General features: G+C 50.4%; 1 protein-coding gene across 5 annotated transcripts in view; it reads right to left on the bottom strand.

Annotated features, from left to right (window-relative positions):
* Positions 1-16,009, bottom strand: part of LOC118230603 (1-phosphatidylinositol 4,5-bisphosphate phosphodiesterase beta-1-like) — a 112,370-nt gene that overhangs the window by 69,749 nt on the left and 26,612 nt on the right. For all 5 annotated transcript variants that reach the window (XR_004765887.1, XM_035423747.1, XM_035423745.1 and 2 more), the window contains exon 3: positions 7,593-7,661. Coding sequence is in view for 4 of the 5 variants with exons in the window: in XM_035423747.1 (XP_035279638.1) it covers positions 7,593-7,661 (69 nt within the window). In the remaining variant the exon portion in view is untranslated. The remainder of the gene's footprint in view (positions 1-7,592; positions 7,662-16,009) is intronic.

The raw sequence follows: 16,009 nt of genomic DNA, 5'->3' as shown, positions 1-16,009 counted from the left end.
TATCTGGGGTGTGATGGGTAAATAATGACAAATGGGCGCCGTGGTCCTCCTGCGGCCCGGCCGTCGGGCGCGGTGCGGTGCGGGGTGGTGCGGTAGCGGCGAGATTCCCGCCCAGCGCAGGAGCGAGTAACGCAGGGAAACAGCGGGAGTTTGATCAGCTGGGCAGGAGCCGCCGCTGTGTCCCTCAGAGGGGTCACACCGCAGGTTTTCTGCTGCTGTTTTTATCTGGAATTACCAGTTAATTCCAGATAAAAAACTAAGAAAATGAATAAATAAACTATCAAAAATTTTTTCGAGTGACTGCATGAGGTTACAATGCTAGCAGCCAAGTGGTTCAGAAGGAGATCTGCAGCCTCTGAATATAAACATGCCCATAAATGAGCATAAGGTTCATTAAAAGAAATGTATACTTTCAAAAACTGCATGAACTCTTGTAAACAAATTCCTTCTCAAATGAATGATAACAACAATAATATTATTTATAATACACCCTTTAGGGAATTGTCCCAGTCCAGGAGAACAGTATGCACTTTGGACTACTTTGGACTGTGGGTACTGCCTAGTGCTGTCGACCACTGCACTACTGACACAGAGAAATATACACACAGGCCTTCATAAAGGATGGCAGTATGTAATGCGCTGGTGTGATTACTACACGGGGATCCTATACACATGTGACAGGGATGCCGCTGTTTGATGAATAATTTATGAAAAAATCTATAAATCAGAAACACATTTACATCTGTTGTTGAGAGTGATTTGACAATTTTAGTAGCAGAAGAGATCAGCTAGAGGGGAAATGTCACATGTGTAATACACACACACACACACACACACACAGTGCCCTTCCTCATTACCTGCATTAGTGCACATACGTCGCACTGAACGGCTTCAGATCTTTAGACAAAATGGAATATTAGACAAACGGATCCTGCATAAGCACAAAACACATTTTGAAATAGCTAATTAATTAAATTATTAATTGATAATGATAGTTATCAAACACCCATATCACGCCACTGTACATACATACATACATACAGTGAGCTCAATAATATTTGCGACACATTAATGTTATGCAAAAGAAAGTAAATGTTGAGTATATTTTTGCTGTCCAAATCAAGAAAAAAGTGTCTGTCCAAAACGTTATGGAGCTCACTGTACATACAGACATACATGCACTACAGAACTGAAATCGCTGCAAGAAGTATATTAATAATACAGGGTGATATATATGTAAATAAATGCTGACAGGATGTTTTATTAGATCATAACTGCACAGAGAGCGGGAGGGTAAGTTATTACAGCTGTAACTGCACAGACCGCAACATTAGCCGTCTGTACATTAAAACTACAGCACAACGTTAGGAGTCACAGTACATTAAAACTACAGCACAACGTTAGGAGTCACAGTACATTAAAACTACAGCACAACGTTGGGAGTCACAGTCCAGGGATGGGAGGGGGTTTCAGGTGGCTGGCATGACGGGGTATCCTCGCACTACGACGTCGCGGCTCGTATGAGCATGTGCACAGTGCTCTACAGGCTACGCCACGGGACACCCCCGATACCGCGCGATTCCGAGCGTCCGTGCGCGCACGCGTGTAAACGTGTGCGTTACTTCACCCGGCTCCATTCTTACTGACTCCTAGAGTGTTCTTCATCATTGTACTCGGTCCCTCCTGTTTCATAAACCTGTTAAATGAGCGTCAATCTGCTAAAAGGACGTCGTCTGTGTTCTTTGCATAATGAGACAGCTTCCCTTCGTCTGAGGACAAAAGGACAGGGTACATGCTGCCAGGTCTACTGTCATTACACTTGTTCCACAACCCCGTCACTATGCTAATCAATCCGGTGAAGTTTTAAATACGTGTTCCCTGAGCAAAGCGGCGTCTAACAGGACTAATCAAACCCATCTAAGTGTGCCGTTCGTAACGGACTTTTTAATTGGAACCCAAATCGGGAATTGTTTTTGCTTTCTTCCCTTCATTCCGCATTCTCGGCACAAGGTTCTGCGCGGCTGATATTTAACAGGATGCTGCGATTAATTGCATTTGAGTGTGGAAGGAGCGAATGGATTAAAATTCTTAGAATGAAAGAATGTACTGCGTGCGTCATCGTGATTATGCATTTAATATTGCTTCAAGAAAACCAAAGTCAATGACAACTCAGTGACATTCTACGTGAACATATATATATGCAATACATATATGCAACGTATACATGCTATATATATATATATACACACACACACACACACACACACACACATATACATATATATATATATATATATATATATATATATATATATGCACACATGTATACACACATACACAATAGTGTCTTTCATGACTGGCTGTGTTAACACTGATAACTACACAGCCTTACCCTCCACACCACACACTGCATTCAGGATATCAGTCAAGCTTCATCCATTACATCCATTTTTCGTGAAAACCATTAATGTAATAACAGTCGCTAAAAGGGAGAGACACCTTTAGCAGTCACACATGCCTAGAAAACAAGCTACTGTTTGGCATTTGATACTGAACCTGCCTCCACTACTTTAAAAGGCTGTCATGTTAATCTCCCGTTCGAAATGAAGGCACTCAAACTGTCAAATGAGATTGACAGTTTGCCTGATTGTTAGTAATTCAAATACAATAAGCAGCAGCCTTAAAGTTAACTGATTTCTCTCCCTCTCTCTCTGAAGCCAATAACCCAAAGACCAAGCACTCAAATCCATCTACAGATTTTTAATCGATCCTGTCAACGGTCTGGCAGAAAGACTGGCTGGCAGACAAACAGACAGGCAGACAGATGGACAGACAGGCAGGCAGGCAGACAGGCTGACTGACAGACAGACAAACAGACATACAGACAGACAGGCAAGCAAACAGGCTGACTGACAGGCAGACAGAATGACAGACGGGCAAACAGACAGACAGACAGACAGACAGACAGGTAGACAGGCAGGCAGGCTGACAGCCCCCCTGCCCCCAAACCTTCTAGATCTGACTGATGAGCAGAAGATTAGGCATATTTTGAGGAATTCTGTTCCTCCAGCTCCAAATTTGTTTTTCATTTTAATTAGGCCTTTTATGATTTAATTAACTTGCAGCCGTGTGAAAGTGCTGTGTAGACAGGGCTGGCTCTCGTGCCTTCGCCAGGGCTGCAAACAGCCTCTTCTCTTCTGCTCGCTCACAAAAGCGCTTCACAAACCCAGACACTCAGAAACACAAAGAGGAGCTTTCATGGAGGAGAGAAACTAAATGACATCAGCAGCCTGCTAATGAGGAGAAGGGGAGCGTATCGGCATGCGGGCAGCGTAGGGGCCTACTGACCCAGGCTATGCTGAGGAAGACCCAGCGTAGGGGCCTGCTGGTTCCCCAGCGTAGGGGCCTGCTGGCTCCCCAGCGTAGGGGCCTACTGGCTCCCCAGCGTAGGGGCCTACTGGCTCCCCAGAGTAGGGGCCTACTGGTTCCCCAGCGTAGGGGCCTACTGTTTCCCCAGCGTAGGGGCCTACTGTTTCCCCAGCGTAGGGGCCTACTGGTAACCCAGCGTAGGGGCCTGCTGGTTCCCTAGCGTAGGGGCCTGCTGGCTCCCCAGCGTAGGGGCCTACTGGCTCCCCAGAGTAGGGGCCTACTGACCCAGTCTGCACACTGTACTCGTGAGCTGGGAAAACCCCGTTCAGTTTTATAACCTCGAACGCTTCCACAACAAATCACATAAAATATTGATTTCCCATGAGATCTAAGCAAAGCCTTGAGATTTCACATGTAAAAAAACAGCTTGTCTGGCTCCTGGAACCTTTCCAGAGGAGTGTAAAGAACTTGTGTGCTGCTGCAGGCTGAGGTCTGACACAATCAGGCTGCACTCACCGAAGCTTCATTTATAACAACATGCATTACATGCTTATCATGCAGTCAGCAGTGTAATTAATGTGTTATTACTGTGAGAACCTCTGGAATCCCAGGTCACACAGGTATGCTAACACGGACACAGCAATTTAGTTTAAATGGGGTTCAGGTGGATATGGATGAGGTAAACGCTAACTCTGGGGTTCAGGTGGGTATGGATGAGGTATACACTAACTCTGGGGTTCAGGTGGATATGGATGAGGTATACACTAACTCTGGGGTTTAGATGGGTATAGATGAGGTAAACGCTAACTCTGGGGTTCAGGTGGGTATGGATGAGGTATACGCTAACTCTGAGGGGTACTGCACTGAGAGTTAAAAACAGCCGCCCAGACCTCCAGCTCAGAACAGCATTAACATTCCCAGCAGCTCTCCTGCGATGGCGGTGTTCTGCAGAGATCCAGCCGCCCGGTCTGGTGCTTTAACAGTCTATGAGTGACCATTAGGAGAGCCAGTGGGCTGTGCAGTCGGACGGTCTGTTGTCGTTTTTTTAAAGTGGTAAAGTGGGTAATAGAAGGAACGGGACAGCTAGACTGAGAGCACAAAGTTGTGAAACACCAGGAGCCAATGAGCCAAAAGCACTTCTAAACGCGTGTAAGCGAAGCTCCGTCTCTGAGTGAATCTCCCCCTCCCCCCCCCCGGCTGTGATTCCGGCTGCCATGGCCACAGAGAGCCGAGCCTTTGTGTTCTGTGAACCGCCCCACGAGAGAGAGGGAGGAGAGAGCGAGAGGGAGAGAAAGGGAAAAGGGAGAGGGAGTGAGAGAGAAAGAGGAGAAAGAGAGAAGGAGAGAGAGAGACAGGGAAAGAAGGAGAGGGAGTGAGAGAGAAAGAGGAGAAGGAGAGAAGGAGAGAGAGAGAAAGGGAAAGAAGGAGAGGGAGAGTAAGAGCGTGAGAGTGAGAGAGAGTGAGAAGGGGGGGGCGTAACTGTTTATCTTGCTCTGAGTGGCAGAGGAGGATGATTGGAGAGAGCCGAAGAGGGGGTCGTGGGGTCGAAGGTCAGATTATTTTGAGGAAAGAGAGGGTGGGGGGTGCCGGGGGAGCGTGTAATGCTTTCTCTTAGGAAACTGCAATCGCTGTAATTTACGGGCTGCTAAGGGCAAGCGCTAATTAACCCGGCCGGCCGGGAGGCGCTCACAGAGGCACTCTGTTTCCCGCTCGCTGCTCACAGGCCGGGGAGCCCATCAATCACGCCCGGGCCCCCGCGGGACACGCCCACCGGGGTGGACCTGTCATACACACGGGCCCTCAGAGAGCAGCCCACGCGCTGCATACCGCCAGGGCTGATCCGCCGGGTCTCATGCCTTACACACGACCCTCCCACAGCCCTGCGCAGAGCAGCCCGCCTGCTGACGCTGCGCATTCCAGTACAGCCCTGCTGCAGCTTCAGAGAGCGTATAACACACCCTGCTGCAGCTTCAGAGAGCGTATAACACACCCTGCTGCAGCTTCAGAGAGCGTATAACACACCCTGCTGCAGCTTCAGAGAGCGTATAACACACCCTGCTACAGCTTCAGAGAGTGTATAACACACCCTGCTACAGCTTCAGAGAGCGTACAACACACCCTGCTACAGCTTCAGAGAGCGTATAACACATCCTGCTGCAGCTTCAGAGAGCGTACAACACACCCTGCTGCAGCTTCAGAGAGCGTATAACACACCCTGCTGCAGCTTCAGAGAGCGTATAACACACCCTGCTGCAGCTTCAGAGAGCGTATAACACACCCTGCTGCAGCTTTAGAGAGCTTCCATTACACTCTACTGCAGCTTCAGAGCTTCCATTACACACTACTACAGCTTCAGAACTTCCATTACACACTACTACAGCTTCAGAGAGCTTCCATTACACCCTACTACAGCTTCAGAGAGCTTCCATTACACTCTACTGCAGATTCAGAGAGCTTCCATTACACACTACTACAGCTTCAGAGAGCTTCCATTACACACTACTACAGCTTCAGAGAGCTTCCATTACACACTACTACAGCTTCAGAGAGCTCCCATTACACACTACTACAGCTTCAGAGAGCTTCCATTACATACTACTGTAGCTTCAGAGCTTCCAATACACTCTACTACAGCTTCAGAGAGCTTCTAACACACCCTACTGCAACTTCAGGAGAGAAGCTCAGACATACATAGGAAGAGTTTCCACCTGAGGGCTCATCCATGGCGTAGAAACAGGTGGCGGCAAATTGAAGTTAAATCATTGAGCTGAAGCTGCTCTGGTTGGTCTGCCCTCACAGACACACACTGATAATTTCTAAAAAGCATCAGCACAGAGTCCTCCAGCAGCGATAAGGCTGATCTGATGATTGGCCCTTTATAAGCGTGTAATGGAGGCTGTAGGCGAACAGGTCTCTCTGTAATGACAGACGGAGGCGAGCAGGTCTGGCAGAACACTATCTGTAATCGGAAAGAGACCAAATGTTCCTTGAAATTTGTCGCTGACCGGCAAGAGCTCGACGCACAAAAACACACACACACACAGCGCGCAGAAACACCCCAAGAACACACACACACAGCGCGCACAATCACACCAAAAACACACACACAGCGCATACAAACACCCCAAAAACACATACAGACCAGACTGACAACAAATGCACACACCAAAGTGGCACCAAAAAACACACACAGAAAGCCTGATATGCAGGAGCACACTTCTGCTCGATCAAAGCAAAGAGCATTGAGCAAATTTACACAGATATTCAGCTTTCTGTGTTTGCTGGCTTCTCACTCAACAATTCCCGCTCGTGTCGTCTGAGGGAAGAACAGCCCTCGCTGAAAATCACGGATGATCGCAGACAGACAGAAAAGCACAGTCACAACCCCCCACCCCCCCGCCCCCACCCCGTCACAGTCACGCACGGAGAACCACACAGAAGGAAGGCGACTGATGTTGCACTTTTAACAAAAGCAAAACCGAAATTATTCTCTTGACACGGGCTCTGAGTTCTCTTTGCATTTATTCAGCAGACAGTTAGGCCAGACGGTGTGGCTGTTATACTGTTACTGCCAATTCAACAATACTTAAAATTCAGCACCCTTCTCGCTCACGATTCCAACACTTATTTTAGGCATTCGTGGGACCATTCATAATATGCAACAAAGTCAATTAATGTATAAGGCAATGAATCAGTAACAAACTTAATTAAGAAGCTAATTAATCAGATGAGACTCACTGCTGTACCACATTATAAATATAGCCATACTTAAGGTCGGCCATGGACCAATGACATATAAGATTAACTGAGATCATTTAGAGAAATGTATTTTCTCAGATTTAGTAATAGTAATTAGATTGATTATATTTTTTTCCTGTTTCCTCTGCAAAATGTACAGATTATGAACACAAACACACTTTGCTGAACCTTTGCAGATTATGAATACAAACAGACACTACTGCACCTTTACAGATTATAAACACAAGCACACTCTACTGCACCTTTACAGATTATAAACACAAGCACACTCTACTGCACCTTTACAGATTATAAACACAAGCACACTCTACTGCACCTTTACAGATTATAAACACAAGCACACTCTACTGCACCTTTACAGATTATAAACACAAACACACTCTACTGCACCTTTACAGGTTATAAACACAAACACACTGTACTGCACCTTTACAGATTATAAACACAAACACACTGTACTGCACCTTAGGGGTTTTCGTGTTTTTCCCATTTCTGGTGTCCTTGATGTGGGCGATGTCCAGAAGATCAGTCTCCTATAATAAACAGAGAGATTATTAATATTAATGCAAGCTCAGACAGAGAGATTATGAATATTAATGCAAGCTCAGCTGATATGGATGTGAGCAACTTCATTCACTCCTCAGAGAATGGCTGGCATTAAAAGCGTGCTCTTCATAAGAAATATCAGACGTGTAAGGTTCTCATCCTTATAATGCACCAGTGATACAGTTTATAAACTCAACACAATATACAACTACGACACAAACTGAAGACCCACGTCTGCAGATTGCATCTTGGCTCCCTTCCAGTGGCCACCCTATAGCACTCCCCAGTTTTGTACTAATTTATCATAGGTTATGGTATTTCATGGGTTTGAGTTATATTTTTATGATTTTATGTTTCTGTTTTCAGACGTAATAGATGTAGTCTGTGTGGGAATGGGAACGAGTTAACCAAGTCAGCCACTGCTGCTCATATTAATCTCACATATTGTAAGATTCCAGATAAGAGAGGCAGTGTAATATAAAGTAATGTACTACAGAGTGCTCTATAGGAAAGGGAGTAAAACAAGTTTCTGTCACAGGGAGGATCAACGCCGTGTCTGTGATCTACAGAACCACCAATAAAAAAATAAATCAAAATAAGAAATGAAATAAGAGAAGCTTCTCGAGACAATATTACACCCCGAACAATCGTTTATCCCTGGAATCGGCTAAAACCAGCGAGCCGTTCAACCAGCCCGAGATCTCCCCTGGCTAATCAGGTCCCCTCGCAACAACCAAGTGGCTTTTGCCCTTCAGACAGAAGAGCGAACGTAACGAGAGCAGCGCTCGCTGCAGCATCACGGCATTAATCCTGTTTTTACGTGATTGAATAGAGCTGTCTCCTCAGACGGCTTTGCGGTTTTGACGGAATCCAGGGGCTGTTGTAAATGACGGTTTCTCCAGCGCGAGTCTCGCGCCCGATGCAGTAACGTAATATGCGCGTGTAGGGCTACAGCGCTCGGGCGCAGGGCTCGCGCTGAAAGCACTGTATTTATTACGGCTATTTTTAGCGCGGCGTGTAAACTCCGCAGAGCACGTCTGCTCCGCGTGGAACGCTGTGCAGTGTCTCCACGCTCAACAACCGGTCACCTCGCCTTCAAACACTCACCTTTAAATTTACGCGACAACTTAAAACAAAATACATTAGTCAGGTGTCCTTGGAAAATCTCCAAAGTTATGGTTTCCTCCCGGCACCTCCAACAGTAGATTCCCCGCGGAACGCGGGGGAAGGATGGCTTTCCTCCGCACTAGTTGCCCATGATAACACTTAGGGCTCCAAGCACATTCCGGGAGGCTTCGCGTAAACACTCGCAACGCGTGCGTGCGCCCAGCTTCCTGGAGCGCCTTTTGAGCGCCATATTTCAGTCAGACAGAGCTTTTTCAGGTGTGCCATGACAACACTATTCCATTCTACTATTCCAGTTTACAAACGAAAAAATTCTACAAATCTGGAATTTAAACGCTTGGGAGTATTTGGAACATTTTTTTAAATGTTAGTGTATCACCCACACAGTAAAATGTCCAGCGCTGATTAAACTCTTGTAGTGTTAGGGTTCAACTCCTAACAGATAATATTTGGTCCCACTAACGTTATCTGTTAAGAGTTGAATTAACACTGTTAAAGCTGAATCAACATGGACATTTCACTGTGCATGATGTTCTTCCATCAATAAAGTATTACCAACAGGGGACGCTACCAATCACTCTGTATGCACCAAGCATAAAAACAGTTTCCTGTGACTGTAAGAAATCATTTTGGCTGGGATGAGCTGCGGTGGGATAATGGATGGGGGAGGGGGTCTGAAAGCATGGTAATGAGAGCTGCGCAGAGCAGAGCGCAGTGAGATGTGGGCCAAGCTTATAATGATTTAAGGAGCGCGGTAGCTGGGCGGCTCTCTCTGCAGCCCCTCTGAGCCTGAGAGTGGGCAGGCCCAGCCGCGAGAGCCGCTGGGATCCATAATTGATAGAAGCGAGAGCAGCGCTGGGGATGCGGTAATGCGCTCGTACCGGGAGCTGAGCGCCAAGCGCATCCTACACCCCCGCCTGCAAGACAGACACACCTACACCCCCGCCTGCAAGACAGACACACCTACACCCCCGCCTGCAAGACAGACACACCTACACCCCCGCCTGCAAGACAGACACACCTACACCCCCGCCTGCAAGACAGACACACCTACACCCCCGCCTGCAAGACAGACAGATCTACACCAGCCTGTCAGACAGACAGACAGACCTACAGCTGCCTGTCAGACAGACAGACCTACAGCTGCCTGTCAGACAGACAGACTTACAGCAGCCTGTCAGACAGACAGACCTACAGCAGCCTGACAGACAGACAGGCATACAGCAGCCTTCCCAGGTAGGAAACGTTGTACCATTGAGAAAGGTGCTGATCTAAATGGATTCTATGCTTTTAAAAAAGCAAAGTTGTGTAAGTCGCACTGGATATGAGCATCTGCTAAATGCCTGTGATTTCATTATCGCCCATTCACACAGAAATAAAGTGCCTGGTGTTTTTTTCTGTCTATTGGTATTTAACACAAGCAGCCATTTGTATTGACGCGAAGTGTAACACAATCCAGAATAACTCTTGTGCGATGCAGGCCGTTCTGGGAGAACTGCAGAAGGGAGACCCAGGACACGGAACCAGGAAACAGGATCTGAGCATCTCCAGCTGCCCGTTTATGACATTTATGGCGAACACGGGGTCGTACTCTGCCCCAGCAGAGAACAGATGGACATGTTTCAGGGTTATGAAAGGCCTGCGTTCACAGATGTGTCAGAACCAGCAGCCGCCTCACAGTGGTGCTTTGTTGGTGGCACCCTGGGGTTCAAAGGTTAACTTTATTTAGCTCTACTGTACTATAAAAGCCTTTGAAATGCCTTTAAAGTGCATACACATCACTGAGATCAGTGGAACTGCACAGGAAAGACTGCTTCACTACACAAGTGCTTAAACAAACCCTTACCGCCCTCCACAGCTACAGGAAAGACTGCGACCATTCCAGCTCTTAAACCACCTTTACTGCATCAAATGTGCCAAACTGTGCTTAGTGCAGGAAACATGTGCCAAACTGTGCTAACTGCAGGAAACATGTGCCAGACTGTGCTAACTGCAGGAAACATGTGCCAGACTGTGCTAACTGCAGGAAACATGTGCCAGACTGTGCTAACTGCAGGAAACATGTGCCAGACTGTGCTAACTGCAGGAAACATGTGCCAAACTGTGCTACCTGCAGGAAACATGTGCCAAACTGTGCTTAGTGCAGGAAACATGTGCCAAACTGTGCTAACTGCAGGAAACATGTGCCAAACTGTGCTAACTGCAGGAAACATGTGGCAGACTGTGCTTGACTGAGGCCGCTGAGCACTGAGAGCAGGCATATGTGAGGAGCAGAGTGAATGGCCGTTCTGGAGAAGGACACCGTGCCCTCCGCCCCGTCCCACTCTGCTCTGCGAGGCCTTCATTATTCCCGTCCGCTCCGCTCACAATCGCCGTGACGACGGCGGAGGCGCTGCCCGCGGGGCCAGACCCAGACAAACAGAGGCGGTGTGGCTGTGACGACAGCGTGACTGTGACAACGCCGTGGCCGTGACGACGGCGTGGCCGTGGGATTGGGCGATAAAGGCCAATCAGCACGGCGCACACGGGGCGGCCTCCGCACCGCGCGCTCAGACTCACCGCCATCCCGCCGCTCCTGCTCACAGCGGCTTTTCCCCGCCCGCGTGCAGCCCGACGCCACCGCACACCCTCAGCACTCCCTCACCGCACCCTCAGCGCTCCCTCACCGCACCTGCACCGCTCCCTCAGCGCACCCGCACTGCTCAGGGGCTCCAGAGGCTGAGGGGCCGGGCCCAAACCCCCCAGAGAGGAGGATTAGGGTCCCAGGACAGCGCTGTGAAATGAAGGAGCTCACGCAGGGGATTCAGCCAGCGCCTGCCTCCATGAATATGTTAATAACATTTCATCGCTCGCTTCGCGTCTCGACACATCTGACCTTCCCCAAATCTCCGTCCCGTCTGTCGCCCTTCTCAGAGTTCTCCGGCAAATCTGCCCCCCCCCCCGCCCGCCCCCCCATCCCCCGACATTTCATCAACATTACTGCCCCTTAAATAGATCGCGGACATTTTGCTATTTTCAACCTGGACGTGTAAATGAGAACACATTTCTCAGAGTCATTATTTACACACAGATGGTTTACTTTAGGACAAGTGTGGCATGGATGAAAAAAATGCATGGCGTGATTTCTGAAGTATTTCATGTTTGGAGCGTTAGAGTACTCCAGTGTCTCTGTGCCCCAGGTCACCCTCTCAGCGCAGACCAGCCCAGCACACTGCTCCTCTCCACAGCCCATCCCCAGGGCCTCCCAGGCCCAACCACCTCCCCGTAAATCACACAGATGATGATACGTAGCTGCAGCTGCTTTTATCTGCTCTGTTTCCGCTCTGCAGCACGGCCTCCAGTCAGCAAGACATCCCTGGGCTGGGCTGGGCTGGGCTGGGCTGGGCCTGGCTGGACTAGACTAGAGTAGACTGGACTGGACTGGACTGGACTGGGCTGGGCTGGGCTGGGCTGGGCTGGGCTGAACTGTTTGTGCTGTTGTCCTCCATTAGCTAAGAATACACCGGTCCCTCCTGCCCCCCCCCCCCATCTCGCCCCCCGCCCCCGCCCTCCTCTAAATAACCCGAACGTGTGACGCTGTGGCTGAGCACATGGTGGTAATCCCGCCGGTCTGCGCGCGGGTGCGCGGCGCGGCGGGCTAGCGGGCGGAGCAGCTGGACAGACCTCCAGCGACGCGGACGCCCCGTTCTCTCCTCTCAGTCTGGCGGCACACAGAGGGAGGACACAGCCAGACCCAGCGCTCCTGACAGCCCAAGCCACAGCCGCTTCGCTGCAGGCCCTCTGTGGGCTGACCAGAGGCCCTTAAATGGCAGCGAGCAGAACTGAGTCACTCAGGTCCACGCTCGGTACGAGCCACAGGCTGCAGTCATGTGACCCAGCAGCTACCAACGAAGCAGAGAACAGCTCACTCTCTGCTTCTGCACCTGTGATGTAATACACATGAAATGAGACCTTAACGCGTAATACAGCTCAGTTATACTGCTTCAGTGGGCATGCAAAATAATAGCAAACAGTAGCCTGGATTCAATCAACATTTGCCCGTAAATATGGCTGCATATGAAATGCACTGCGACGGGACGGGGGGCACAAAGAGCACTGTGTCCCGTGAGGAGGGGGGCGGAGCAACAGCAGGTGAGCCTCCATCTCTCCTCTCATCCCCTCTTTCCTGTCGGAGGAAGAATGGATCAGATTCAGCACTCAGATCAAGCCCCTCTTCCATGGCAGGACAGTGGAGAGGCACTTCTCATTTCGCGAGGCAGGTTTACTGCGTGTGCTCTGGGAATCCCCCGCAGGGCCTGGGGCAGGGGGGGGGTTAAAAGGACTTTTATTACCCTCTCTAGAAAAACTGAGAGTGAGGAGGGGGGGTGGGGGTATACACACACACACGCATACACACATACACACACCCATACACACACACACACACACTCTCTCACACACACACACACACACACACACACACACACAGAAGCACTGGTTCGCATTGCTGTAGTTCCATACAAAGGGCTCTGTCATTAGTTGGCAGAAGGCTAATCCTGTCGGCGATGGCTTGGGACAACTGCAGCCCAGCATGTCACAACAGCGGTTAAACGCCTCAGCGACAGCCCCTCAGCACAGCCCCTCAACACAGCCCCTCAGCACAGCCCCGCAGCGCAGCCCCTCAGCACAGCCCCTCAGCACAGCCCCTCAGCGCAGCCCCACAGCACAGCCCCTCAGCGCAGCCCCTCAGCACAGCCCCTCAGCACAGCCCCTCAGCGCAGCCCCACAGCACAGCCCCACATCGCAGCCCCTGAGCACAGCCCCTCAGCATAGCCCCTCAGCACAGCCCCTCAGCACAGCCCCTCAGCACAGCCCCACAGCGACAGCCCCACAGCACAGCCCGTCAGCACAGCCCCTCAGCGCAGCCCCTCAGCACAGCCCCTCAGCACAGCCCCTCAGCGCAGCCCCACAGCACAGCCCCTCAGCACAGCCCCACATCGCAGCCCGTCAGCACAGCCCCTCAGCATAGCCCCTCAGCACAGCCCCTCAGCGCAGCCCCACATCGCAGCCCCTGAGCACAGCCCCTCAGCATAGCCCCTCAGCACAGGCCCTCAGCACAGGCCCTCAGCACAGCACCTCAGCACAGGCCCTCAGCACAGCCCCTCAGCACACTCCTCAGCACAGCTCCTCAGCGCAGCCCCTCAGCACAGCCCCTCAGCACAGCTCAGGGAAAGCGCTTCAGAATGCAGCAGACAAGCCGCCTTCGTTACATTAACCTGCCCTAAAGCTGAGACACCATCCACAGAGATTTACACAGCCGAGTGTGCATACTGTGCACCCTAACACAGCGCACAGTGCACATTATACACCCTAACACAGCGCACAGTGCACATTATACACCCTAACACAGCGCACAGTGCACATCTCAGCAGTTAAGTGTAAGGGGTTGAGTGTAATGACTAAGTACAGGGGATGGGTCTAATGGTTGGCAGGAAGGGTTGAGTGTAAAGGTTAAGTGTTGGGGTTGAGTGTAATGACTGCAAATAATTTATGCAAATGACATAAGCCTATCCATTTGAAAGAAGAAATAAATTAATACCATGAAGGGTAAATTTACCATGAAATCCTGCTTTCCTGTCAACCTGTGGAAAATATCACGCTGCTTAATAATCTAGCAGAGGCTTTTAAAGTGACAGAAGTGAAGCAGGATTTATAAATGTGTTTAAAATAACGGAATCTTTCCTAACCCCCCTAAAGAGGGATGCAGGCGATGGTGTCCCCGTCCCACGGGGCCGGGGGCCTCCCTCTGATCTCCGGGCGCAGGGCACCGTTTGATGAGGAACCTCGTCGAATCCTCAAAGGAGCGCCGGCATTTAGAAATGCCACAGAGGGGTGAGCTTTGAGCTCGCCCACAGCACACAGCCCACAGCCCACAGCCCACAGCCCACAGCACACAGCACACAGCCCACAGCCCACAGCCCACAGCCCACAGCACACAGCACACAGCACACAGCCCACAGCCCAGAGCACACAGCCCACAGCCCACAGCCCACAGCCCACAGCCCACAGCACACAGCCCACAGCCCACAGCCCACAGCCCACAGCCCACAGCACACAGCCCACAGCCCACAGCGCACAGCGCACAGCACAGAGCCCACAGCACACAGCACACAGCACAGAGCCCACAGCGCACAGCGCACAGCGCACAGCGCACAGCACACAGCACACAGCACACAGCACACTGCTCACAGCACACAGCACACAGCACACAGCCCACAGCCCACAGCACACAGCACACAGCCCACAGCCCACAGCACACAGCCCACAGCCCACAGCGCACAGCGCACAGCACACAGCACAGAGCCCACAGCACACAGCACACAGCACAGAGCCCACAGCACACAGCACACAGCGCACAGCGCACAGCGCACAGCGCACAGCACACAGCACACAGCACAGAGCACACAGCACACAGCACACAGCCCACAGCGCACAGCGCACAGCGCACAGCACACAGCACACAGCACACAGCACACAGCCCACAGCACACAGCACACAGCGCTGCTGCTACAATCTGAGTCCTGCCTTTCGCTTTGCAAAACTACGCGAGATAAAACAGCCAAGCAGCCCCCATTCCTGCACTCTTAAGTGAGAAAGTAGAAAGTAGACGGGGGACGGGGGGGGAGTTTAAGAGCGTGCGTTTTACTTTCTCTCTCTTTAACTCCCAGGAATGCTGAACAGACAACCCTCTGTGCTAGATGTAAAATTACCAGGTTTCTTAAACCTCCATCAGGCATGTCGGACACATTTTAAGGAGAGATTGGCAGAGTGAGGGTTCACAGACAGTTTAATGGGAAGAGTTATCATGTGCTGTCAATAACTGACTCGCATCAGCCAATCAGAAGACTGCTCTGTGACACAGAGCTCTTATACTCCTCTTGGTCAGAGCTATCCAACCCTGCTCCTGGAGATCTATCGTCCTGTAGGTTTTCATTTCAACTCTAATTTGGCACACCTGACTCTGCTAAATAGCATCTCAATGAGATCTCTAGCTGTTGTTGAATAAGGTGTGCTTTGTTAGGGTTGGAGTGAAAACCTGCAGGATGGTAAATCTCTGGGAACAGGGTTGGGGAGGCCTGCTCTAGCTGTTGAGTGACCCTAGTCCTGAGCCTAACGCCTCGCACAAAGGATTTCCAGAGATGCCTTTGTGTAAACGCTCAGTTTTGCAGCA

Source organism: Anguilla anguilla, chromosome 6, assembly GCF_013347855.1.
Source record: "Anguilla anguilla isolate fAngAng1 chromosome 6, fAngAng1.pri, whole genome shotgun sequence".
In the NCBI taxonomy this organism is placed as follows: domain Eukaryota; kingdom Metazoa; phylum Chordata; class Actinopteri; order Anguilliformes; family Anguillidae; genus Anguilla; species Anguilla anguilla.
This window is presented reverse-complemented; position numbering and strand designations above follow the sequence as displayed.